At 44.8% G+C, this 26,949-nt stretch overlaps 1 protein-coding gene across 1 annotated transcript in view; it reads right to left on the reverse strand.

Annotated features, from left to right (window-relative positions):
* LOC121597710 (probable serine/threonine-protein kinase nek3) overlaps positions 1-26,949 on the reverse strand; it is a 50,636-nt gene that overhangs the window by 8,891 nt on the left and 14,796 nt on the right. Inside the window, exons 3-7 of the mRNA XM_041923718.1 lie at positions 15,205-16,456; positions 12,042-12,269; positions 11,641-11,755; positions 11,449-11,556; positions 10,789-11,316 (exon numbers count right to left, since the gene is read on the reverse strand). Coding sequence (XP_041779652.1) covers positions 10,789-11,316; positions 11,449-11,556; positions 11,641-11,755; positions 12,042-12,269; positions 15,205-16,456 — 2,231 coding nt within the window. The remainder of the gene's footprint in view (positions 1-10,788; positions 11,317-11,448; positions 11,557-11,640; positions 11,756-12,041; positions 12,270-15,204; positions 16,457-26,949) is intronic.

Consider the following 26,949-nt stretch of genomic DNA (forward strand, 5'->3'; position numbering starts at 1 on the left):
CGCACACAGGCAAGGGCAAAAAAGCGTACTCATAACCTGATCGCACAGAACACGGTATCCGCTTGTCGTAAAATATTCTTTTCATACAATTAACCCAAACCCTGGCGCTCGGTCGTAAACGATAGAAAAACGACCGCGTTTGGGAGTTTAATTTTGGTCGGTTTTGTTGAAAACATAAAAATCCTTCGCTTAATTCTCTGAAGTCCTTCCCTTGCCCTATGTTAAACTACACTGAGTTTTGGGGAAACATAAAAATCCTTCGCCTTATTCTCTGAAGTCCTTCCTTGCCCTATGTCTGGCCTCATGAAATAAAACCAAATCATACAAAAAAACCTCCCCACTGCACACTACCAGCATACTCACACCCAATCAAACAAAAGTCCAGAAGACTGGAATAATTTTATGCTAATAATATGTTACGAATGCTGCTCGGCGTTGTGGTGCCCGGAGGACATTCGTAAAATTCGAACTCATTCCCGAAGAACGCCGTAACGAAAGGACGCAACGGCACAATCGCAACGGAAAGTTTCACCCAAACCTTGCCCGAATGGTGCTCCCCAAATCTCATTGCGACTGACGAACTGGAGCACCTTTTACTTTCGAGACAGAGGTCGCTGTAGTTGTGTTTGTGTTCATCCCCTTTTTTGTTTCTTTCCCTTCAATACTCATGCCCAATAAAATGAGAAAGTTAATCACAATCGACTCGGCAGCGAACGTTATCGATGCGTAATGGAGAACAGATTTGTGCAAGCTCTAATATTGAACGATCTTGTGAACTGTGCATGTGCGATCTTCACTGGTGCCGATTTGATCGCATTACTTCAGCATCGAATTGCAGCACAACTTCTTAAGCTCTTAATTAGCTGCAGCGAAATGGTGCCTCTCTGCTAAGAGTGCGTGCGTCAGACAATTCCTTTCCTTTCCTTGCAAAACACCACGCACAAATGAAACAGAAATACACCAAAGGAAGAAAGGATACAAATAAGCAGTTATGAAGCTTAGCTCCGCAATGATTGCATTTGCGATTGCGCGGCTTCAGAGACGGTCCCCTTTCCTTTTTTTATTTTGCTGCGCCTCGTTGCTCGATTCCCTTCGTTTGTCCCACGGGGCGGCCGGGCGACGGTAGGGTGAATAAAGATTTGCTTGTTTTGTGCATCGTTGCTGTTCGCAGCGTTCGCACTCTGTTCTGTTTCGCTACCTTTCGCTGCTTAATTAAGGTGAGAGTAAAACACTTGTTAACCTGTCGAAACTCATTTCGGTAATTAACTTCTCGTTCGCAGATGATGGAAAAGAATTAACAGTTAGTTCGACATTCTGCCGCAGGAAAATTTGATTTTCGCAGCAGGGCGCCCATGCCGTTCCTTTTGGACGATTGCTCAAAAGTAAAACTTGAAACAGTAAAAAATAAAACAAGCTAATGCGGATGACTTGATCAGACACGCGTTTTAAATTCCACATATTTGCTCAACGATTATGTCACAAATTTGTTAAAGGTGTCTGTATGCATGGTGTTTCCAAAACAATGTCTGTCACAAGCTTATCATTCTAAAATTGCTTTAAACCGTTAAAATATAACCAAACCATGATATATTCAACAATATACAAATGCAAAAGTAAGATGTTATCGTACTTCAGATACAATCGGTTTCAATAGCTCAATCTTGCTCACTGGCTCGGTAGCATTTTGCTCCACAAAGGTCAGCAGCTAGCGCCAACAACGATGCTGCGCAGCTACAATTACCTCTACCGACCCACAGCCTTAATACGATATCCGCGAAGAATGCATCGCGCAATCACTTCTAATAGGCACGGAAAATACCACAGTAGTATCGCAGCAATTCGATCGCATCTGATGAAAGAAAAGCGATTCTATGAAAAAGAGCAACACAAGAAGGAACTGCACCAAAAGGGGATGGGTCGTGTCATGCAGTGAAGCTGACTGTACGCAGTAGCGCCTTAAGAAAAATGAGCAGCGTACTTAACCTAAGACTAGTTTCCGCTGCGCTTCAGTGCCGTCCCCTTCTCGGCCATGGGCCGACCATTGGTGTTTGGTGGGCAAACCAGAACTGCATCTGCCAACCTAGGGCGATGTTACCTTTTTTTGTGTGCATTTTTTTTTTGTGTTTGCCTTGTCAAGACATCCGTTCCGTTCGCTTTTATCCGTCGGTGCGCATATCGGCGAACATCTAGCGAGCAGTGCTTGCAAGAAGTGCAAAGATGCACGGTTTCACTTCATCACGTCAAAAGCAACAGAACCCCAGAAGCTAGTCGGTATTTGTAAGCAGCTTTATAAATGTAATGAATCTGTTATGCGCAGCTACTCCAGCGCAATCTATAGCAAGCCAATAAACCTCAAACGAGCCAAGTACGCCAATTGTCGATAGCGAAAAGTACAACGAAAGTACGAAGATGAAGTGGTAGAATTTGTAAACAATGAAATATTAAAGACCACTTATCACTTATTACTTTTACAATTATAACAAAGTTAAATTCAAACGGAAATTATCCTCTGCATCTATCCGTTTAAATAATAAGAATATAATAGCTTAACTGCTTTCCAACTGCTTAAATTATTTAAACACAATTTAAAACTATAGAATTTTATACGAATAATACGAATGAACAAACTTGCAACACTTTTAGTTAGTAAATGTTAAACTGCTTACACTCAATTGCTTTTGTTGACTCTTTTGTTGACTACTTTTGACTACAAACAACTAGAAACTAAAAAAATTGTGTATCTTTCGTTCATTTGAACAACACAAATCTTAACATAGATCTAAATAAAACAAAATATTAAACAAACATAAACCGATTCACATTGTCTTTGCCGAAGGGAGCAATGCACTCAAAACCAACCATTGCCGTGTAAACCAATAATAGGTCATAGAATCTACAGCGTGAAATATGAACGCGACATTTACATGAGCAAACACCTTTGGCAGCATCTCCCACTCCCCCTCCGGAGGCATGACATAAATTCCCTCCATTGCAACGGTCCGCACTAGAAGCTGATGGCCACCTGACGTAGTTGAAATAACATTCCCAGAGTCGGGAACGGTTTTCCCACCAGCATTCCGGCGATTTCTCCAAAATCACAGAACAGATGTTCGGGAACCGTACTGTTTCTATTTTGTTCCCCTTTTTACCCACTCATGCCCTCGTGTGCATGCTTCAGCTAGTTTCAGTAAAGATGCTTTGTTTTTATATTGCCCTCTACCGCGCCTCAATTGCTCGAAATTTACCACGATACACACACACACGAGCGCGCGCCCGCTCACACAAACAAACACATGCACACCTGTAATCGCTGTCAGATCAGAAGTCTCTTGATGGATCATCGATGATGCTGGCCACTTAAACGGCTTCGCAAAGGCTTAGCCTCATCTCGGGCGCTCGGGAGTGCTTATGAAAATCCCCCCTCTCATCTCCTCCTGATCACGATCAGATACAGCTGGCGCAGCACCAAAAGGGAGTCGGAAGGGAATTGCCCATTTCATTTCATATTTCACATCATCCGTACCGTTCTAATTTCCCCAATAACCACTGCTCTGCCACACTACGCTCTCCGCAAATGTCCGCAAGTCTATTAGCTTTACGGAAGGAATCACACCATTTCGTACTGTCGACCTTTGTGCGACGAGCCCACACATACCTCTCGGACGATGAGACCTTTCGTTCTCGGTGTTCCCGCGCCCGGCTATGATCGCGGCGTTGCGTAACGAATCCAATTAATGAGAACTAATCCGTTCCCGGTGGTCACGTTCTGGTAGACCACCGCGAATCATCGGCCCTCCGGATCGAGAATCCGTAGATGGTGAATTAATAACAGGAAATGTTTTGTCTATTTATGTGTTGCCCTGCTGCGTCTTTAGTGCGTTTTGGGGCAATGTAAAGCTTCCGAAAGCACGCGATGTTTATGGGAAGCTAGACATATGAATCTTACGCGCAGGACACATACGATCAGGCAGCTGCAAATAGGCATACCATATGACCGGAAGGGCGTAAACACACTTATTTTAGGAGTCCAAATTGGTTCCAGCTTCCCTATACAATGTCCACACACTGGATGATTGTAATCTGTGGTATTTCCGATCCCAGATCGAGAACGATCGTGATCGCCAATCGACCAAGAGAACCTATAGCCCAGCACCTGTGCGGTTATTAGTAAGAGAGTTCCTCTAGGTCAGAGGCTACAGTTGGAAACCTGTTCTTGCATCACGGTGTGTAGAATTTATTTCAAGACCTGCTGAATAATTCATCGACGTTGGAGTTATTTTGAACCCGAAGACGACACACAACCGGTCCCACACTCGTCTCCTTCGATATCATTCCACCTTTTCCCTCTTGGCTTCAAAGTTCTTGATTTGGCAAGTTCAAAACTACGGCTACGCCTTTCATGCATAATGGATGAGGCGCGTTGCGTTACGCGTCGCAAAAAAAACCCCTCGCTCAAAGATCATAGGTTAATATCGCAGAGCAACAAATAGGTGTAATCCAGGTGAGGTCCCATAGATGGTTCTAATTGTGACGCTAACGCATCAAGTCCTCTGGTTTACCATGGGTTCGTTAAGCGACGAACCCGTGCACAATGTTCTCAAGGGAAACTGGAGGATTAGTAAGCTAGAGCTTGATTAGTTTTTATTTATTCCTGTTTAAGTTCTGAGCAGCCACCATTTCGAGCATGCTTAAGTGAGCTGAATTAATTGCAAAATCGGACCCGAGCTGGTCTGCCCGAGCTAATTAGATTACATTACCAGGTCATAGGACGCGCTCTCGCGTAAATATACCTCTTTCGTGGAATGTCGCAATGTAGAAGGTTCCAATTTGATTGCATTGTATCTGAATGTGTGCTGAAAAAACCGAACCATTTCTCAACCATCGGGATTACGTAGAATATAACAGTGACGTTCCACTCATCCACCTTTTCTACCAGCCACCATTTCATGGTTGCCGGCCTTGGTTGCTAATTTCAACTAACTGTTGATCCCAATCATGGTTCACGACTATTTTTGCCACCGATGTCGCCCGTTCAATATATTCAAAACCTCTGATTGTGCCGGGGCCAACTCGGCGAATTCGGCCATCCAGCTGAGTATTATAAGAGACGCGGATGGGCACAACAGCAAAAACAACAGCAACAAAAATACCCATCGAAACAAACAACGTTCGCATATCACCCGATCGACCACGCGGAGTCTAACCGGCCACAACCCAAACGGGTTAACAATAAATAGCGAAAAAGGTTAGCATTTGCATAAAACTGTTTCTAAAATCCCCGAGAAACAAAACAAAAATAATACGGTCAGCGTCCACAGCGAAGATCCACTGCCCGAGAAGTAGGAAAGGCCACCGGTGGTCACAACCGGTGTTTTTATCTTTTGTGAATGAGTCGCCCGCATAAAGCAGGGTATATGTATACTATGTGTGTATGCGGTAGAATCACGGCAAGGAGATGTTTTTTTTATTTGGCAGCAATCCAGTTCGAAATGGATTTAGCTGCTTTGGAAGGCCAGCTAAAGATAGTTTTGCCGTGCGTTAGTTACCGTCTCGATCGGTGATGACTTTACGTGCCTAATTTGTCCCGGGCTCTCGATGTCACGTTGCTGAGCAGGTTGTTGCCACGAGAGCATTGTCAACTAATGCCCGCGACGTCGCTTACAGGAAAAGACGTCCAGTTTTGATTCGCGAATCACTTTTCGCATCGCTCCGGTTGAACTCTCTATCTTTGGCATCTCGCGAACTGCCTCGATATGGCCACATAGAACAGGAATGCAACGATACTAGTTCGAGCATGGAGGCGGCCGTCTGCGACGGGCCAGTGCAGTGCGGCCGGGGCGCAATGTCAACGGTAAAACGGGATCATGCTCCGTGTATGGCGATGGCTTCCCCACACGCAGCGCATGATGAAGATCATGATGTTGATGTTGATGCTGATGCTGATGATGATGATCATCCCGAGCACAATGAACGAATAAAAAATCGTCTCTGATACACTAACACAGACCCGCTGGAACTAGACGAAGCAACGTGCACGCCAAACCGCGACAGAATGCCACGGTGTGTGGTGCAAAGTCGTTGAAAACCGGGCAAGGCTCTGAAAACGAGATCAAAGTTCTCGTTCCACCCAGGTTCACCCCGGGCCCCATGCGAACGTTGGGGTGCACCAGTATCTATCCTTGAACTGCCACTGCACCAACTTCCCGTTCTTCGTTTTTACCACCCCCAGAGCAACCCCCTACCTATTGCTGTACACGGCCCCGTTCGACCGAGTGATCTAGCGGAGCTTTCAAAAGCGACGAACCCGGACGGAACTTGTTCTTCTTTGGTTTGTGTTTCACTCTTGCTGCCCTAGCCGCCGCGCCACGCTATAAGAGGCTGGAGCAGGTTCAACTCGACCCGGCCAGCCTGCTGCTGTTGCCCGGGGTCTCCCGATCAACGATGTGGCCATAGTTCGAGACGGGATCAATGACATCTATCGTGACATCGAGATCTGGTGGATCTTGTTCTTGCCCTATTCCGTACCCTGTGTCGCGCTAGGTCTCTTCGGGGCTGTCCCTCTCGCCTGCTCAGCGCAAGAAATGAGATTGTTTTTCCACTCCACTTTTTGTCCACATTCGCATCCAGACACGCAAGCCGTACAGCATCAGCCTTTAGTTAAGCCGTTCAAAATCACATCGATCTAATTCTCCGCCCCGCATCGAATCATGCGACGATCGCCGGAATGTATCGCTTTCCGCTGTTTAACCTTTTAGCCCGAGATCCACCCGAATCGGGCCGTTGGGACAGAGGAAGGAAAAGGCACAAAAAATGCCACATTTGTCCAAAAACTTTGGGTGAAAGTGTAGGGTCAGTATCGTATCGCTGTGGTTAAGGTTGTTAAGCTTTTTTATACATCCAATAAACGATGAGCGATTAGGATTTTATTAAAATTTTATCAATTGCATGCCGTATTTAGGATGCTTAATTTTTGTTTGCGAGAAGAATGAAACAAAATTATTATTCATTTGCATAGTTAATTGTAAATTGCTTAAAGAATAGCTGAGTTGAACATATATATATATATTTTTTTTTTGAAGTCTTTTGTAATATTTCACACAGCAGAACCCTTTCACTAAATAGCACGCTAAAGTCGGTTTCGCGTTCGCTTGCAAAACCCATGTCACAAGCGCAAGGGATTTGTGTTCACGCTCACGCGATAATTACGATTGACAGTTTGAGCTAGGGCTCAGGCATATACGCGCCAATTTCCCAGTTCGCGCCCCGGCCACGATTGCTGTGTGGCGTCTACTGACATTCGTGATCTACACCACGGCAGGCGGTGAACTGTCCCTTCTTTCCTTCCGGTGCTCACTGCCATCGGAACGGTTTCGTACAATACAGCTATCCAGGTGCCAGTTGTAAATCATGTGCAGGCGCTAATCTTCGCCGATTAATCTTCGCGCACTGTCGGTACCAGAACTGTGCCGAAGGGCCCGCTGAAACCGTTTCAGGCCCTGCTGACAGGATCCAATTTTCCGAGTTCCAAAGTGTCATTTGTTTACTACGACGCAGTGGCCTTGCCATGTCGTCGTGCACATGCGGAGGAGGACAGCTTGCACGAACGGCAACGAAACAGAACTGGATCGGGCAACGTGCGCCCAGGGAACGGTTGCGTACGGTTTGCTGCGAAATACACTAAATATGCTGCCCTATGCAAGCTACCGGTAAACCGGTGGACAACCTGTTGGGAAGGTGGCAACATTCTGGCCGCTGCAGCGTTGCGGGATGGCAACATACGCGACGCATGCTCCACTATCAGCTGTGTCCCTACACGGGCAGCAGTGGAATGCGTTGCAGCGGGCTCCGATCTAGATGATATCATAATTTTTACCTTACCGGACAGCGATTGGAGGCAGTTTGATACCGAATTGAGGAGCAGCCATCCCCTTCGGTAATGGAAATGGAAGCGGAAAAACGTGCTGAAAAACGTGTACCGCTGCACCACTGTGACTAACCTGTACCGGATTCAGCGAGAGGAAAGACATAAGGTGAACAGGGTATGGTCAAAGTAACGGCTTCCACTTCCCACGAGCAGGATGTTCGCGCTTAAACACCGACACGCAGCACCATTATTGCAGCGGTCGTGGTTGTGAGCAGTGAACAAGCCGATACTGTCGTTGCTGTCATAGTTATTGTTGATTGATAAAATCCTTTAAGCTATAATGGTCATGAAAATAGGTATTTCTAGCATTCATAATACATTTGTTTGACGAACAAAGTATTAAACTTATTTAATAGCGAATAAAGCTTATTTCACTTGTAAGGAAAACTATTTCATAAACAGTCTAATGAAAATCATCAAAATATACCCCACAATAAACATTAATCATTCGGCATCATTCGATTGAAACCAGCATTATAGAAAATTATATCGTTGTTTATAACCACTTCATTACAAACTAGAACAAAATTACAAATTAAGCGGCTGTTCCAAAAGATACAAATCGGTAATGGAAACGTAAAACGAACAAGGAAAGACGTGTACTTTTATTCGACAAAATTGAACCTATCGTATGAAGCACAGGATCAATGTTGGGCTCATGTACGATTCGATGCTATAACAATTGTAGCTAAGTATACGGTCTGCTGGCAGTGCCGTACTTTGCACCGCTGTCAGTACCACTACTCGAGATACTTACACGATCTACTCACTAATAAGCCTCATAAAATTAAATATTCAAACTTCAACCCCGGCTAAGCGAATAATTAACACCGTCAAACCAGTCCTAGCTTATGATTGCATAGATTTTGCGCGCGTACGATAAGAAACTAAATCAATACACGCCAACCCATGTCATTAAGGTAAATTATCACTTTATAATTTTAGACCAGTGCCGCCAGTCATTAATTATTTAAATTTTACCTTGCCATCATTTAAAATAATAGCATGGCATTTAATTCTAAATAACATGTAAAATATTGTAGTACCATTTTTGATACATATAAAAAGAAGCGAAAGCATGTCTAAATCAATACTTTGATATTTTTTCTTACAGATCGATGTATGAACTTATGTAGATTTATATTTTGCCCCTCTGTTTCCTCTACATAAGGTTTTTTTTCCTATAAAACCACATTTTCAATGCAACGTGCAATGGATATCGTGCATGTTCCCCACACCAGTGCTCAATGATCAATAAACAGTAACGCGTTTGATTTCAGCAGCATGTAATTGGTTAGGCACCTACCCTGTTGCAGTGACCACTAGACCGGCCTAACCTGCGTAGCTCATATGGAAATCTACCCGGCTGGCACCAAACCAGAAGCATTAAAATACAATTTAAATTGAGAGATTAACTGAACAAGAGCCGGGGCAAAGTGGAAAAGTATATTTGTTTTCCTACGTCCTTCACTTCGCTTCTGTGCGTTTCTCACGCGCGAGCGTCGCCTGCAGTCTTGGTTTCGTTTGCTCCGGCGAATGTTAATCTTACAAATCGATAATAAATGCGGTACGAATGAGAGTATAATGGTAATAATACTGTTACGATCGTAAAAAGGGTGAAACGCTACGAGGGTTACAATCGAAACGAAGGTGCATAAGCGGGCAAAGGAATAGCATTTCAGCTCCCGTCGAATCAACCGACACTAAGCAGATGAAGTTATAAAGTGATGTTAGCCGTTTGTACCATCGACTTACACGATCATGAGGGAGGAAGTAAGAAGAAAAGAGACACAACCGATACAGTCGTACGGGAAGCTGGTGAACGTATAAGTCGATGAACAATTTAACTCGTTAGACTTTCTTTTGATTTTTTTAGTATATTTTACGATATTTAAAACTTTTTTACTCTTTCTAATGCTTTGAACAATTATTGCGATCGTCGAGTTTATTACGTCATAATAAACAACGTGTACAGTGTCAACATGAATCTACTAATTTGCAAAACACCAAGTATTGATTACCAAACTGGATGGCGCTAAAACGAGTGCAATTGTTGCAGAATCCGTGCATTGAAACGATGCATCTTTGAATCGGTATGAGAATGAATGAGAATGAGCAAAAGCTAAACATCAAACAAAGCTAAATAACAAACTGTTGCATGCCTCTCATTCGTAAACAAGCTGCAGACCGTACATCGAGCAAGGGATTGGCCTAAATCACGAACAATTTCTCAAGATTGCGCATTTGTGTCACGTTTAATTTCTTGTGGCATTAGACTGCGGTTTCCACATCGATAGCAAGTGTCGCAGCAACACCACAATATTCGGCATTTTATGAACGGCTTCCGAATGGTAATAAAAGACTTCAATCGTAGCACAAGCCGGAAAACCGTCGCTGCTAGCTTAGTACAGGGGTATTTTGCAGCTTCGTTTTTTTCTTTTACCCTCTACTACAACGATCATCACAGGCATCGGGCGAGATCTCAAGAACAAGCGTTGAACGTTTTGTGCGGCTGTAGGCAAAAGGTGTCAAGAAACGTCTTAAGCAGCTTTAAATGAGACCCATAAAAATGCCAAATAAACCTGTCGGCGCAAGTCATTCCAAGACAGGTGCGCATCTCGGGATAGGTCGATGCAGTAGAAGAATGTACTAGCGCTGCACCCGGGGACGGGCCTGCCTTATACGGGCTACGCGAGACGATCGGCAAGCCCTTGCCCAGACTTCAATCGTGAGCTAATTGACTAACTAGTTTTATTGCTTCATCGCGACAACCATTCGCTGTTGGTATTGGTGAGCACGATGAAGATCCCCGTTAGGTCGCGCGATGCAACCGATCGAGAGGTTCGATGACACTGTTCGCTTACCTGTACATACTCGGCGCAGATATCGATGCTGGCAACAAAGTCGCACACGTTGTCCACCGTCCAGGCACTGATTTCTTCCACGCGTGCGTGGCACTTCCGGGTCGATTTGAGATCGAGCGAGTCCGCGGACGGTTGGCTGTTGGTGGAGCTGGGCGCTGGAGATGTTTCCTGATGACGACTAGGGGTTGGCGAGAGCTTTATCCTCTTGCTGCCGGACGGCGTCGTGGCGCTCAGGTCAAGTGGAAAGGTGGACACAAGGGTAGTCGGTTCGGGTGCTCGGGAAGGAGACTTCAGAGGCCCGCTAGTTGCTAGCGAGGGAGACTGCGAGGGGAAGCTGGCCAGATGATGATGGTTAGGGAGTAGCCCCGGCAAATACCCCGTACCGAAGGGTGAAGAAAAATGATGACTCCCGAGAGCGGAGGACGGTGGCGGCGACGAGCCACGCGACAGTGAGGACGGTTTCTTCAGACCACCTCCCGTATCCACTTTGAGAATGTTGTGAACTTCCGAATCTTTTGCCGCTCGAGCCTATTATGGTAAGTAAAAAAAAGGAACACAAAAGATGTGTTAGCAACAATGGTTTCTATCTTGTATGCCTAATGTAACGTTTAATATTGCACGTTTACGTCTTTGCTTGTAACTGCACCCCTTGGTACTTACCAGCGTAACCAACGCTTGCGTGCTGCTCATATCGATCAGCGGTGGAAAGACGGCCGATTGGAATGGAAGACTCGAGAACAGTGACGTCATAATACTTGGATTAGGTACCTAGAGGGAGCAAAATCAACGGTCAAAAATTAGATACGGAACGATTCGAAGGACCGAACGCACATTCCACAGTGAGGCACTTACTTGAGTGGAGGTAAGAGGGCTGCCTTTCTTACTACTCAACGAGCTCTCGATGTAAGATTTTGGCTGAGTGAGGCGCATTTTTGGTTCAAGAAAAGAATTTTTGATATTCGATATACTGTGGATGGACGAGAACGAAAGAACATGTGGTGTAAATATTGCAGAATTAAATGAGTTTTTTTTTTTGGTTTTTGCGTTGGAACCTTTCTCAACATGCTATCGCTTCATTCTGCGAGTATTGTGTGTTGAGTATTTGAAATTTTACATTGCTCTTACCACCTTGGTGTATTTGAGGATTCGAAATCGACTGAAAGCTTCGAAAGCCAATAGAATGTAAACCTCGCTTAATTGCTGCTTAATTCCATACCGCTCCGGCTGGATACCGAATATGGGGTTAAACTTACTCATTAGTGTTGTTATTGTTGTTGTACTTGGCCGCCAGGCTGCGCATGAAATCGGAATAATTTCGCGTCTGAAATTCGGACCGTCCAACGGAATTCCCCGCACCGGAGGATGAGTTCGGGGACGGAAGTAACCCACCGGTAGAAATACTGCTAGAGAAGCCGACATCGCTCGCGTGCATCGTCTGGGGTGGCGTCCCGGAGAAGGACGACGGTGTCACACTTCGCGACCTTTGGTGTGTAGCATGCAACGAAAAACAACAGAAAGGAAACGGGTTATAATGGTCGAATGAGCTAAAGAAGTATGAATTGTTTGACTAATTACATCTGCAGACCACGCGGACTCTGCCAAGCAACTACGAGCAACGATCATGTTAAAAACAAGCAACGATCGAAAACGGTAAACAAATTGATAGGGCCTTAGGGTTGCGAGCTGGAATGAGTGGGACAGCGTGCCAAGACGAGATGAAGGAAATTAATTTTGCCCCCGTGGCGTAATAAACAGCGTCCTTCTCACCATATGGAGCGATCATACCCTGGGCGGAAACCTTTTCTTGTGTCAATTTGCTAAACTAAAAAACAAAAAAATAATAAACTACAGCTTTCATCAACAATGATTGGCCGAAGCAGCTGGCATCATTCTTAGCCGTTCTGGTCTGGGATCTCCCACCATATTTCCTGAACAAAGCTCTTTCACAGCGCCGAGCAAACAGCTTAATGAAATTAACGATCAACCACTCAGGTTCAATAACCGAGACTGATGAGCGAATGTGACACCGTGCGATACGATTCGATGAGAAGCAGCGTCATCGCGTTTCTCCACCAAAGGAGGTCTGATAGGCTTTTAATTACGTGTCAACCTGCGTTCTGCTCCGTTACGGTTCGTGTGACAACGTCCCATGCTAGGGCTTTCTGATGCTTTCGTGGCGTAGGAAAAATGGCGCTAAATTTCACACCTCACCTACTACAAATTGTAGCTCTGGTTATTCGTACCGCGCGTGATGTATTAAAATTTCATTTCGTAGACAATGTCGACCACCGACCGCAAGAGTATTACTGAAAAGTTTTAATATTTAAGCCACTTTTATTTATTGCTCGAGACATTTACTACAATACGAAAACTATGGCACTTTTGCCACTGCGCATACAACTTCAATCAAACTGTAAGCAGCAATAAACGAATTTCATTAAAATCTAAGAAAACATACCAGCATCCCTTAGAGCAACGCATGAAAGGTCACCGCCATAAAACGAATGATCAAATCATAAAGCCGCACACTTCCCTACACCACTACCGCGCTTCAAATGCCTCTTTAGTCAAGCAGCCGCGCGAGGTTTCGCGCTATAAAACGTGATTATACGACCGCTGGTACGATGTTTATGACAAATTTACTAATCCACCGGACAACCTAATACCCATTAACATGACGATTGCTGCTAGCCGCAGACCTCTTTACCCAATGAACCTCATTTTGTACCACAAATAAGAGACAAACCATAGGCCAATTAGAATGTAGAGGAACAAAAAAAACAGCTCCAGATCTAACGGTTCAAAATGGATCAATCATCGTGACTATTTCGTAAATTATACCGTCTCTATTTGATTGTCGCGAAGGACAGTGTCTATGGCGGATGTTATACCCGGATCTCCGGATGTTCACTTCACGCCTGAATGGGCTCGAAGACTAATTATTTGTTTTTTTCCTTTCTTTTCCAGTCGAACGCTCCTGGTCCATCTTTCTCTTGGTTGTGTAAAACTGACTGTGCAAACTAGCCGCGGATAGCAATTGTGCTTGCGTCCAATTTTTTTGGAGCTATGTATGATACTTACGGATTGAACTTTGTCACCAGTTTTATTGCTATGAGCTAATGCAAAAAAAATCTTCCTAAACAAATAATACTCGTGTCCCATGAACAACACTAAAATATGTAAAGAGTTCTTACTCGACCTACAATTGATGTCCACATAATTCGAATTAACAAATCAAAGGGGTTAGTAAAGTGTATAAACACATTTTATGCGGCTTTCGTTCTACAAGCAAATCATTCTGCCAACAGACAAATGAGCCGGCCTACCATCACGCATACGGCTCCCACTTCATGCTGAATTTGTACTGATCCACTGGCCACTTCAAATCAGCTCACAGATAAAACAAGCTTGAGCTTTTCCCTCTAATGAACCTGCCTCTCGCGTGCCAAAGTCAAGCATTGCCGGTGTAGAGAATTTACAGTAAAATGCTGAGGGAAAGGTAAAAGTAATCAAACATGACCATCGCTGACGACGCCGGGACGACGACTAGCCGCACCGCACGGTAGCCATCGGCCCAGCCAGCAGCCCGTGTTCTGTGCGTTCTCCACACCACCGGAAAGGTCGTTTCACGCATGTCCGTGTCAAACTTGTAAATCAAATTAGTCATAAATTTAACAGTCGCAAAGCACCGTACGGACCGCGCCACACTGGGTTGAACCGGGATCCGGGAGGCGGACACGATCACCGGACCACACGTTTTGCTGACAAATGATGTTACTGTCGTCGCACCAGACCCGGTGCACCGGCAGTTAGCACACGCGTGCGGAAGAAATTGAGAAGAGCGGGAGGAGGAGCGTAACTCAGTCAACAGAAAGCACCATTGAGCTGCTTTCGAGCGACATAAGCTCCGGCTGCTGCAGGAGCACATGCCCGGGCCCGGACAGTGCAGGTTAGAGCGCGCACTGCGTATGAACCCCCATCAACTTACTAGGCCAGGAAAGTTGATTCCGGTCGTGGACAGCTAAGACAGGCGCATTTATAGCCCGTCGGTATGAGGAGAGAATAAATCTGTACCGAGCACATGCACTGGTTTGTGCTACCTTGCTTTCGCACCACGTGCAAGCCGGCGGATTTCTTCGCCTTGAGTTGCATCTGTTGATTGTTACATGAACCTCGAGGTGGAAAGAACAAGCATGTATAAAACTGAAGAACATTCATAGTATTCGTATTTTTTTTATTTTTCCGATGTTCATGTTAAGAAATCATGAGTAAGATCACTAAGATCATTAAATAGCTTCAAGAAAGACATCTTCACATCATCTGCTTAACGCACACATTTAATGAGCTTAGTAATGCAAACCAAATAGGCATAATCTACAACGACCCTAGGATTATCTATCAACAGGCTTTACTCACCTCGAAGCCATCGATTGTGCATCGTTGTTGGGTGGACTGAACCGCTCGCTTTTGATGCTGCTGGTGTTGCTGTTGTTGATACTGCCAATGCTTCCACTGCTGATGTTGTTATTGTTTGTATTGCTGTTGTTATTGTTGTTGTTGTTGCCACCGTTTCCGTTTTTGTTGCTGCTAATTTGGTTACTATTGCTGTTGCCGCCGCTATGCAGAGACAGTGTGCCGTTTCCTTCGTTATTATTGCTAGTGTTGCTACCATTATTGCTACCATTACTGCTACCTATAATGCTTGCCGCTATTGCACTGAGATGGGCACTGGAGCTAACGCCGTTCAGGCTCCCGATAGAGCCCCCACTGGTTGCACCGTTTTTGATCAGGTTTAGCTGAGACTCGCCGGAGTCACCGCCGTTGCGATACTTTTCGTAAAACGCACTAGCTGCAGTCGAACTGCCAACCGTGCTGGCCCCACCACTGCCGGTGGGAGAGTTCAGATACTTCTTCCGATCGTAAATTCTTTCGCTGAGCATCTTGTCGAGGGTGTGAAGTTTTGTTTGACGCTCTTGAACGCGTTCCTGGAGAAGCCGTGTATTGATAACTCCGAAATGATTGCTTTTCACGCGATTTGCCTTCACTTTTGCACGAGCGTTATCCTCGTGCTCTTCCTCCTGGTCTTCCTCCTCGTCACTAGTGGCTTCGTTCTGGCGGTTTTCGATGTTGCGGTCGTGATGAATGCTCAGCAACGGTGCACCATTGCCACCTACGAATGGCCGACCATCGTAAAGCGCCTCTGCAACCCGCCGGTGTGGCGAAAGCCCTAAAAGTCCACCAGGAGGGCTAGCAGGTACGACCACGGAACCGGCTTCGAGTGCAGCCGCAATGGCGCTGCTTGCCAGCCCGGCTACCGGTGATTGGTTGAACAGCAATGTACTGGTGATTGATTTTCGTTTCACCCGCCGTCTTTCCTGCTGGGACAGGGTGGCTGAGCGAGAGTGAGGTGATGTCGCCGGCGAGGACGGTGACGATGACACTGATGCTGATGAAGCCGATGACGACCGAGATTGATTTGATGACGCTTGCTGCTGGTGGTGCTGGTGGTGGTGCTGGTGATCCTTCTGATGCCGTGAGTTCTGCCGTTGACGTTCTTCTTGCTGCGCCAGTAGCACTATCGGGGAAGGCGTAACGGCCGTTGCTGCTGCTGCTGCTGCTGCGGCCGCCACCAGTCGTTGTGGTAAATCTTCATTAACCGTTGTTTCTCCTGCATTGCGTGGTTCGCGATCGGATGGCCCCGGGGGAGGAGGGCAAGCACAAGTAATAGCCGGCAGAGGTAGAAAGAGAAATAGAGAAAATACCAAATTAGATCGATTTATGTTTGTTGCTAGTTGCGCTGCACTATTTGCACCACGGCGCATCCCGTACCAGCAACGATCAAACACCACCTTCATCTTCGATCGTCGATAGCTTTGTGTACGTACGGGCGCCCCTGTAATCACCGTTGCCGATCGTTTTCCCTAACAGTGAACAGTCAATTTGATTCGAAGCAGTGCCCATCAGGGCCGAAGCGTTTTGGGTTCGCCTTCAATAGCAAAAAGGATTTTCCCATCTTTGTGACCGCGACGATTAAACAATTTGGCTAGCAAACAAACGATCGTAAATGATGAAACTTTTCAGCATTCCGAAGATTACCGAAAAACTATGCTTTGAATGGGCCAGTTAGGCATAAACATATTGAGAAAAAAAGGGAGACAGCATAGGTATACAAGATTGAAAAATAGTTCAGTGCACAGCTTTCAATGCAGAAAGCGTGGATCAAATACCGTGCAATGACATACACACACAAACCGTTAATTGAGTGAACTTAGATTGAGTGAAATGCAGTTTAACCGCAATCTGAATGCAGAATACGCAATCTCCAACGGTACACTTTGCTTTTACCGATCAAATGTACACATTTATGAGGCTTCTGTTTCGTCCCACATTTACAGGGCAGTTGTGTTTATGTGCGAAATGTTATTGATATATTGTGTTTGCATTTCCATATATTTGTAAACCTTAATATATTTTCAGCTATTAAATACATAATTTTTCGTATCAAATGCTACATCATGCTCGTAAATCTCACTGCACAAATCAATAAATCACACCGATTTTTCACGGATGAACAAAATTGAACAAAACAAGTAATTGATTGCATTCATTTAAACAAAAACAGCCATGTCTTGTGTAATTTCTAACATTTTGTACAATCAATCATTATCCTAGTGAGAATTGATTGCATTGCTGTATGTGTTGTACGGATCAAAAGATAGAAAAAGCAATTCATTTCCGCGCTAATGTACTGCCATACACCCATGATTGAACTACACAGACCAGCATTAATCTAACCGTGCATTAAAGCCATGTAATCTTTTGATCCCTATAGTTGAAAAACATTTTTTGGACAACATTGTTTCTACCGAAACTCCTACGTCCATGAAACTATGAGCAGTCAAGCAACAGAGTAAAACATGAGTTGACACCCAGCCAGGGTCAACAGCGGTAAGAGACAGAGCACACCAGATTACAGTAAAGTAAGCGTAACGAAAGTCAGAAGAGCTACCACAGTCACTCTATCGGATGTCCGACCGATGCGGGCGGACTTTCGGATTCGAAGCACAACGCCGCCATCGATGCAGCTTCGTTTGCATATTATTATGCATCCGACACGTTGCTAAGCGTTGCTAGATGCGGAACTTGCAGCAACGGTGCACGGCTATGTGTATACAACTTTATTTCGCTAGTTGGTCACCCGATACTCCGAAAACCCTCCTCACCGACGAATTCCGTACGGGGAAAGGACTACGCGACCTAAAGTTCAGCGTAATGCAGATTAAATTTCTCGATAATGCTAATTTTATTTAATACAATCTTTGCTCATAGTCCGTGTTATTGGTTCGGTGCAGTTGTGCAGCGCAGCGGTGGATTGTGTTTGTTTGCGGCGAGCCCCACGATAGGATCTGGTGTGGGAGAGAGCGTGCTCGGTTTTCTTGCTAGTCGAATACGTGAGCGAAAAATTCACTAAGATGTCATGCATTTTGTGGTGCACCAGGGGCACTGTAGATGGTGTCGCTTTACACTATGCCATATCTAGACGTTGGACTCGTATGTGCAAGTGCAACATTTGCATCTTCGCGCATTCCACCCGCACACGTACAGGAGCGTACATAGAGCGCACTAGTGTTTGAAGATCGCACAATGGACTTCCGTTGTTGATCATTTCCGTCACAATACAAAATAATACAAAATGGTGACATTTATTTATAAAAAATATCTCCAACACCTATTCATACATAAATGTTTATAATGTGATTTAAAAAAAATCATTTCAGAAAAGAAAACAACATTATTGCAGGCAATGAGAAAAGTCTACAAAATTTCGTACCATTCAAATACCATACAAATATTTCAAACATATTCATAGGGATAAATGTATTGCATTACCATACATTGTACCATACATGTATGCTCTACTTCGGACCACTGTTCTTTAGCAAGATATACAGCTACAACTGGCGGAAGCACGGCCATCAGCATACCACCATTCGCAATAGCGCACTAGCGGCTCTACGGGCTTGATCAAATCGAGATCGACAAAAATCCGTAAATTGTCATTAAAAGCTTTGGTACTGTCAGCGCATTTCGTGTTGCCGTGGTACATACCGTTGATTTTACGGTGCTTGACGTGCCCCAATCGAGTCAATTTACCGCCACCAGATAGTCATCGTTGGTTTGTTAGACAGCTTTCTCTAATAACGCTTCTCGCCGTCGTTGCTCGATTGGCTTTTCCGGAAGGGAAAAGGTATCGGGGGTTCACTTTCCAACCCACTGTTCGATGCTTGCCGAACCCGGACACTACCGTCCGTAGATCCAATTATTCGCCTCTAGCTCATTTCAGTGACGGCCCGATCCGGTCTAAATTACGGCGATCCAGACCGTAGCCATCAAGAACGCTTTGTACAGCGGTTGGAAGAGTTCCGTAATATCCCGCCGCCCCAGCCGGAACTATGGCTCAAACTGACGCACGCACCTCGCACCAAGTCTACACGTACTGTAACAACTTCCAGGATCCGTTTGAAAAATTTCACTTGAAATTCATGCGGACACCTAAACACCTGTACTACGCCTGATCGCCAAGCGACGCCCCAGCTTCCTCCCCGCGATGCTGGTGCTCGAATCTCACTAGATCACTTCATTATGGCCGTGGCTCTTGCACGGTGGCTGCGATGTGTGGCAAATGGATTGGATCTTTATCGAAAAATTAAAAGGTGTGAGAAAGTAATTTCCTCATCGTCGATCGACTCCAGGGAAATCAAGGGTGTACCAAGAGCAAACGTGCAGGGTGCTGAGGTAGCCCGTAAGGAAAAAAAACAACCGTAAATCACAATTTTTCGCTACCCCGGTTTTTCTTGCTTCCGCTCCTTCCATCACAGACACACAGGCGATCCGCAATGCACCCTTGCCAGTCTCGTACACTCAACCCGCAAACAGATTCGACGGAAGCATAGCTCAATTTCATTTGATAATCATAAGCATAATGGAGCTCCGTTTCAGTTTTTCTCGTCTCTTTCTCGGCACCATCGCCCGCCGCTTGCGCCGGAGGTTGTCTTCGCAGGTGCTTATGGTCACTCTCCAATTTCCCGAATGGCCCACATGAAACCACCTCTTCCAACCTGTTCCGGTAGAGCTCCGGTGCTACATTGTTTACATTGCGCGTTCGTTCCGGAGATCTGCGGTTCAACAGCGTTGTTCAACCGCGGACAATCGGCCAGAGCAGCGGGCGAGTTGCAAGTCATTCCCACAAACACGCCGGGCATCAACATTATTACTGGTACGTCATTGTGATCACTCCATAAAGTGGCTCTCGCGAAGAGAAGGGGTACTGGCACGCCGGTATCATCGATTACCGTGCCAAGTGGGACGAACCGACAGGAGCCCAAATATTTCATCTACTTTAAACCGCATGAAATTTGAAGGCACGATCGCACTTGGAAGGGTTTCGGCTGAATGATGCTTCTAGTTCTGTTGCGCACCGTGCCGTGCCAAGGAAATATGCTCGGAATGTGGGGAAACATGCTCGACGCCACCACTATAGTAATTGAAAAGTAATCGAACCTACTTTTCGGGTTCCGTATTTTCCATTTTGAAGAGGAGTGACTCGATAGCCCATGGATTGCATCTAATCGATTACGGCTAGCATTCCACACATTTTTCTACAGTTTTAGAGTGGCTACTGCAAAATGCACAAACATTTAAGAGAGATGTGTGATACTATATGGTAAGCTTTGCATAAAAATACTAACTAAGCTGTTTCACACACTCTGTATTTCAAACAAAAGTGCAATATCCAACCTTTAGCGCTTGATGATTGTAACATATAAAACACTGTATCGCTGTCTAGTTTCAACATGCGCCCTATCCCACTACGTTATCTATTAATGGTTTATTTTTGCAAGGACCATTTTACTTGCAAATATAATCCCCATACATTATGCCTTGAATTGTGTCATTTTGCGTCAGGAGATTCAATCGGAATATGCAACAACTGTCCTTATGTTACAATGTTGAATAATTAAATTAAAAATCATATCTCGTCAAGGTTATTGGCAGTTAAAAATAGAGACAACACATAAATCATCTATAATAAGACATCTTCATCAAGACGTATCGTCAGTAGTTATGTGTGCTGCCATAAGAATTCAACAAGGCCTCTCGCTGTAACTTAAGCTTCTGAACTCTTCGCAAAGGTAATGTAACGTGTGTCTCATTTTAACGCAACCAGCTCTCGCAAATGCGGGTATGGGCGATCAACTTTATCCCGAGAAACGATTGGAAAGCTCGCAATCCAAACAGAACAAAGAGAATTTTATCATTCCGTTCACGTTGCAGGTCGTTAGCTCGTTCGAAATTGACATGAGCCATGAGCTGAGCTATGGCTGTATGGGGAAATGTGAGTCATTGGAGCAACAGTTGAGTTCGTGTTGGTGAGTTAGCACTTACATACAAGCGTTATACAAAATACGGATCCAGATAAACGGCCCTTTTTTTAAATGTAATTATAGCAAATGGCTCTAGCTCATTTATGTCTACTGCATAAAGATTATTTAAAAACCATCACAAAGCAAATGAGCCAAGCTCATAAAAAAGAAAGTAAGCCTTTGAGTATGCGAAATCGAACCTAAGTCTCATAGAACATATGAGGATAAACCCTTTCTCGTTAAATAAGAAGAACGAAAACAATCACTGCTTATGCTATAAAGTCACCGATCCGTGTCCCCTATTCTGATGGCTTTGCCCTTCCACAGGCGAAAGCTTTAGCGGGATGTATGTATTAAGCTTCGTGAAAGATATTTGCGTACATATCTGCTTTCAATCCAGTCGACATCAATGCCCTCATGTCATGCCCGGTCAACAATCGCCGAATCCAAACTGGCATATTTAAGTGAAGGTCTTCACTTCTGTGTTTCTCCTTTTCCTGTATCGCTTGCGTCGAAGACAGCACCCACATATGCCCGACTCGGGGTCGAACCGATACTCACCCATCAACCCTACTGCATCATGCGTAGCGCATCCTCAACGTCGCCCTGCTGTTATTCGAAATACGCAACGTATCCTCCATCGCATGGCGTAGTGCTTGCACATAGCGTCACGTACGCGCCTGAATGACCGATCAATTTTGGAATAAATTACCACCAACGGAACCCACCTTCAATGATTCCTCCCCGACGAACGACGAAATTGACTTCACAGAGACACACAAACGACACCGAGGAGAGGGAGTAACGCTTCATTTGTCTGCTGGTGGCATATAAAGAAACGAATGCGAGACGCATTTGCCACGATCGATTGCTCGATCGTTTTATCAAAAACCACTCCACACCTTCCCTGGGCACGGAATCGAGTGGCGGCGGGAGACCTCCAGAATGACACGATGACTTTATAAACCTGCAGGAGACCGACAACTCGTTGGAGCGTGAACTTCGAGACACGCTTTTTACGTTTTTGCAGGAGACAACATGGTAAGATTATCCTGCTAACTGCTCCACGCTCCAAAGAAAACAAAATGCCTCGGTGGCAATAAACGTTTGAAAAATTATGCTCCACCAGCAAATGAAAACGATATGGCAATTTTCGTCACGGGAAGGATTTGATTAATTGATTATATTTTACTATAGGTTTAACATTGAAACATACACTTCTCAGTTTTGTCAAGGTTTTTTTTGTAACGATTATTGGCAAAACTTTTATAATATTTTATTGAATCGTTTTAAACTAATGTATCAAATAAACCCTTCGTTGCTTATTCAACGAAACATTTTCAAAGTATTATCCACATATTTACGAACTGATTTCTAGATGAAATTATTAACAAATCGTCCTATTCTGAATTGCTCACGTAACTATACATAGTGTCTAGCTAAACACAGTAACTGTACATACGTCGAACAAAAACTCACGATAGAAGCGAACAATTTGCCAACTTCAACTGCAAAGCCACTCTTCCATGGGCTAGCGACAATGCGACACCACAAAGTCAATTTTCCCGCGACAAACGACCTAGCCATTTCTCCTTCGCCGGAACCAATCAATGCCCCTGCAGCGATTTATCCGCCAAGCGAACCAACGAACAAAACGTTCGTTCATCGTCGTCCATCAATCGTCTCGCTGAACGTAAGAAGAGTGCCACCATGCACTTTTCTCACTGCAACCGCTTGAAGCCCTTTACTCTAACGGTTCCGTAAATACCAATAGATGATGCATCAAATGTGCCCCCCACCCGCTCCCACTTGTACAGCTGCACTTTTCCATTCTTCCGGTATCGATCACCACTCCGCTACTGCCTTTCTATCGTCGCAAGGACGGTCATGTTTGGATGGATGGCAATGTGCATAGCAGCGCGGCTGCGAGTGTTTGTAAGATCACTTGCCAACATCTCGACACTCTTTACATCTCATTCTCTCTTCTTGTTTAATGTTCCTCGTTTATCTGTCTCCCTCACACTGTCTCGGCACCTCAAATGTATAGACACACATACAAACGCACACTTTGTACACAACATCACATCGGCGTCCTGACGAGAGGCACCTAAAGGTCAATAATTCCACCTTTCCCTACCGTATTTATCGTTAATTGCATTTCGCTGAATCAGCAATTAATCAAAATTATTTCAATTCAATTCCACGAGCCTACTGCTGCCACCGATCGACGCCGACATTGCGGCACAGTATGGTACATTCTCTCCGCTCCTTTCATCGAACGACGCCACGACCCAACGTAAAGCCCCTGTACTGTAAATTCTGCCCAGTCGCGACTTCGTCAATCGTTGATCTTCGGCCCCGGGCTGCAGAATGGCCCTTGCCGTGGTAACTCTTCTCCTCCCCTCCCACCTCCTTCTATTGATGACTGTGCTGTGCACGCGGGTTGAAAATCTGCAGACCGCGGCAAAACCGACCTCCACACCACGCGGAGCTAAGGACCTTCTGCACATTGAGCATCGGAGCTTCTCGTTATGGTGTGGCTGCTGGATTGCAACGCGATCATCTGGACATAAAGCCGGGAGTGTGAGCGCGCGCACGCGGCACATTAAATAATAAATTACACCCTCCAGCATTCGAATCGTTACTCGTCGGTCTCTCGCTGCACTTGGTCAGCCGTCCTTCCGCCTTGGACGCGAACAACACGAAGGAAGCATCGGGAAATCATGTGCGCCCGCTGGAAAAGCTATTGCCATGCTCGTGCGCTGTCGAGCAATCCAGCCTTCGATCGTAAAAAAATGATACAGTTTGCCTCTAGGGATCTGTAACAAAACGGTTAGTCGTTTGCTTCTGCACTAGCCGCGCGGTTCTTGCGTTGGCACAAAGTGTAGAAGATGTAGGCGGGCTTCTGTGAAAGAGACAATGCTGCTGCTGCTGCTGCTGTTGCTGCCGTTTGACCGAGGTGATCAATGCTTCCTTCATATGCACGCCTGAACCAGGGCACATACACCAATTCTCTTGAGCCTTGTTTCGCTTGCCTGTCCCGCGCCTTTGCTTGCCTGGCTTCTTATCGATCGCCCGCACAGCTGACTTCCACCACATTGACTGCAATATTGGCCCCCGATCGGGTCACTTGCGTCACATAATAAACCAAAAGACTTTGTTATTAAACTCGTGATTACTAGAAAATAGTGAAAGTTTACTTAAAAATACGTCAGAAATTTATTATAAATATTTAAAATGTTGCAGCAATCATTTCTGAGAGTACTGGAATAGACATACACCTTTAAATTGGTAAGTAGATTTTTCAGCACACGTATGACATCAATCAACGATAAAAGTCACCACATAATGCATGCGCTCATGATAGCCCAAAAAGACCTGCAAAAGCCATCCGTGTAGCAAACTTTAAGAAGTAGGAAAATACAAACGAAAGTCTGCCCAATCTCTTGCGTCCGGATAAACGATTACATTTGCATCATAGATATGAATCAGTAGAATCATGTATCAATAGATCATAAACAGTTACGATCAGCGCAATATTGCGATTCAGCTGACGGTCGCCGTTTCTACCATTCGCCGCGCTGCCTTTCGGGGGCAATCAATGAGTGTGCAGGTTTTCTTGCGCTCGAAAAGAAAACCAAAAAGGAAAGGAAACCAGAGAATCGGAAGAGAGCACAAGAAATGCAACGTTTGGTGCTTCTTGCCTTTCCAACAGCCATGCAGCATGCTCAACGCGAACGCTTCTACGATAAAAGGTAGGCACATAATAACATATTTATCATTATCATGATCATCATGATCATCCGAACGATGATCCGCCACGGAAGAAGGGCGTTTGCTCGGTAGTGCTTCGAACGCGTCGTTGCAACACGAACCAGAGTCAACACCAGAGTCAAAGAAGGAACGTTTTAGAAGCATTACCCTATTCCAGCACACGTCGTTTGGCGCAGAAACCATTTTCTCTTTGGAACCCGATTCAACTGCCGAGATGTTGATTGTTTCATAACGTTTTGTCCAATTAAAAAGTTCATTGCATTTTTACTTCAAAGTATGAATAAAAAATGCATTTTTAACGGTTCAGGGCAAGATCTCATTTTAAATCGATCTCGTCATGCATCTTTCAAATGCTGACCCACACACACACACACACACACACACACACACACACACACACACACACACACCACACACACACACACACACACACACACACACACACACACACACACACACACACTGGATGTTGAAAGAACTTTCATCTATTCAAACGCTTCAAGTCTGTTCAGACAAATGCTTTAAGGCAATTATGAAATTTCCCTAAACACCTTGTTTTCATGAGGAAAAGATAGCGAAACAATCCAAACGCAAGTAGTTCGCTGTGCAGGGAGGAGGCGCACAGCAGGTAATCATGCTTTCAACACTTTACATTTAATGAGGATTTTGCTTGCCTTATTTGCTCATTATCTTCCAAGAGGTCAGAATATCTCTTTTCTCCGGAAGCTTGCAACGGTACGGGCAGTACATCACCAGGTTCGAAATTTACAAGGCTAAACACCTGTTACACTCCAATCGCCGGTTCTACGATTGATTTCTCCCGAAGGTAGCCGTAACTCTTTGTTGCGTATAACTGTTTATTCTATATCATATGTAATTAGTTTCTCGTAAAAATTGCCCTTGTTTTTGTTGTACTGCTACAAATCATCAGCGTCGGAAAGGATGGCTATTTACACAAGTTTACAGGATTATTCAACATCTTCTGATAAACTATTTGTGAAGAATTTATATTTCTTCATACTTTTGACATAAATAGCTTCAAGTTAACAAATCAAAGACAATCAAAGCAACTTCTTATTCTAATTCTCTGTTCAGTCCAAAATAATTACAAAAGCATTCTTATTTTATTGGAGGGACCCAAGCAACTCTAGTTTATACCAATGAGAATCAATATTCTCACCAATCTCAACGAAAATAACAATTTCCGTAGAGTCACCTGCCAGCAGCATGATTTTTTCTATTTAATTTGAAGTTCAGGGTACATGCTCGAGGGTATTTTCTTTTGGCAACGTGAATTTTTGTTATGCTCAAAGTTATCGAGCAATACTTTAGCGATCGCCGTATATGCTACGTTCCCATCGTCTCTGTCCAGATGGACAAATTGTTCCTAAGATCCGGTACAGTTCACATTGAAATCGGAACAACCATTATCGGCTACTCAAACAGCTTGCCAGTGCAGATGACGGCAAATGTTTTAATCAATTTTTCAATTAATTTCCTTCCGTGGCCAAACCCAGCACCGGCTGGCTAGCTGAGCAAGCACAACACCCTACTACCGCGAAAGCACCGGGGAACCCAACGGAAAACCCTTTACCGCGAGAGTGTGAGCAACAACGCCACTCAATATCCGTAATAGCTGCCAATGGAAAAGCAGCAGCTTCTACCCGCCCAACTGTGAGGAACCTACTGAAACGTAATTTTGGCCAATTGAATGTATTCAGGAGTGCTGCGTAGCCGACAGCGAACATCAAATCTTACAAATCGAGCTTTCACGCTATGTGCTCGCGTTCGGCCCGATGCCACCGGCGTTGATTTGAGGTGGAGTCATCTGCCCAGCGTTAAACGCCTACCGTGCTAGCAAAGAGAAAACCCGTGTTTGTTTGCCAACAGTGCCAACGGGAAACGGCCAGTTCTTTAGATTAATTGTGGCACTAACAGGGATGCTGCTGGAAATGTAGCGCAA

This window comes from Anopheles merus, chromosome 3R (genome assembly GCF_017562075.2).
Source record: "Anopheles merus strain MAF chromosome 3R, AmerM5.1, whole genome shotgun sequence".
In the NCBI taxonomy this organism is placed as follows: Eukaryota; Metazoa; Arthropoda; class Insecta; order Diptera; family Culicidae; genus Anopheles; species Anopheles merus.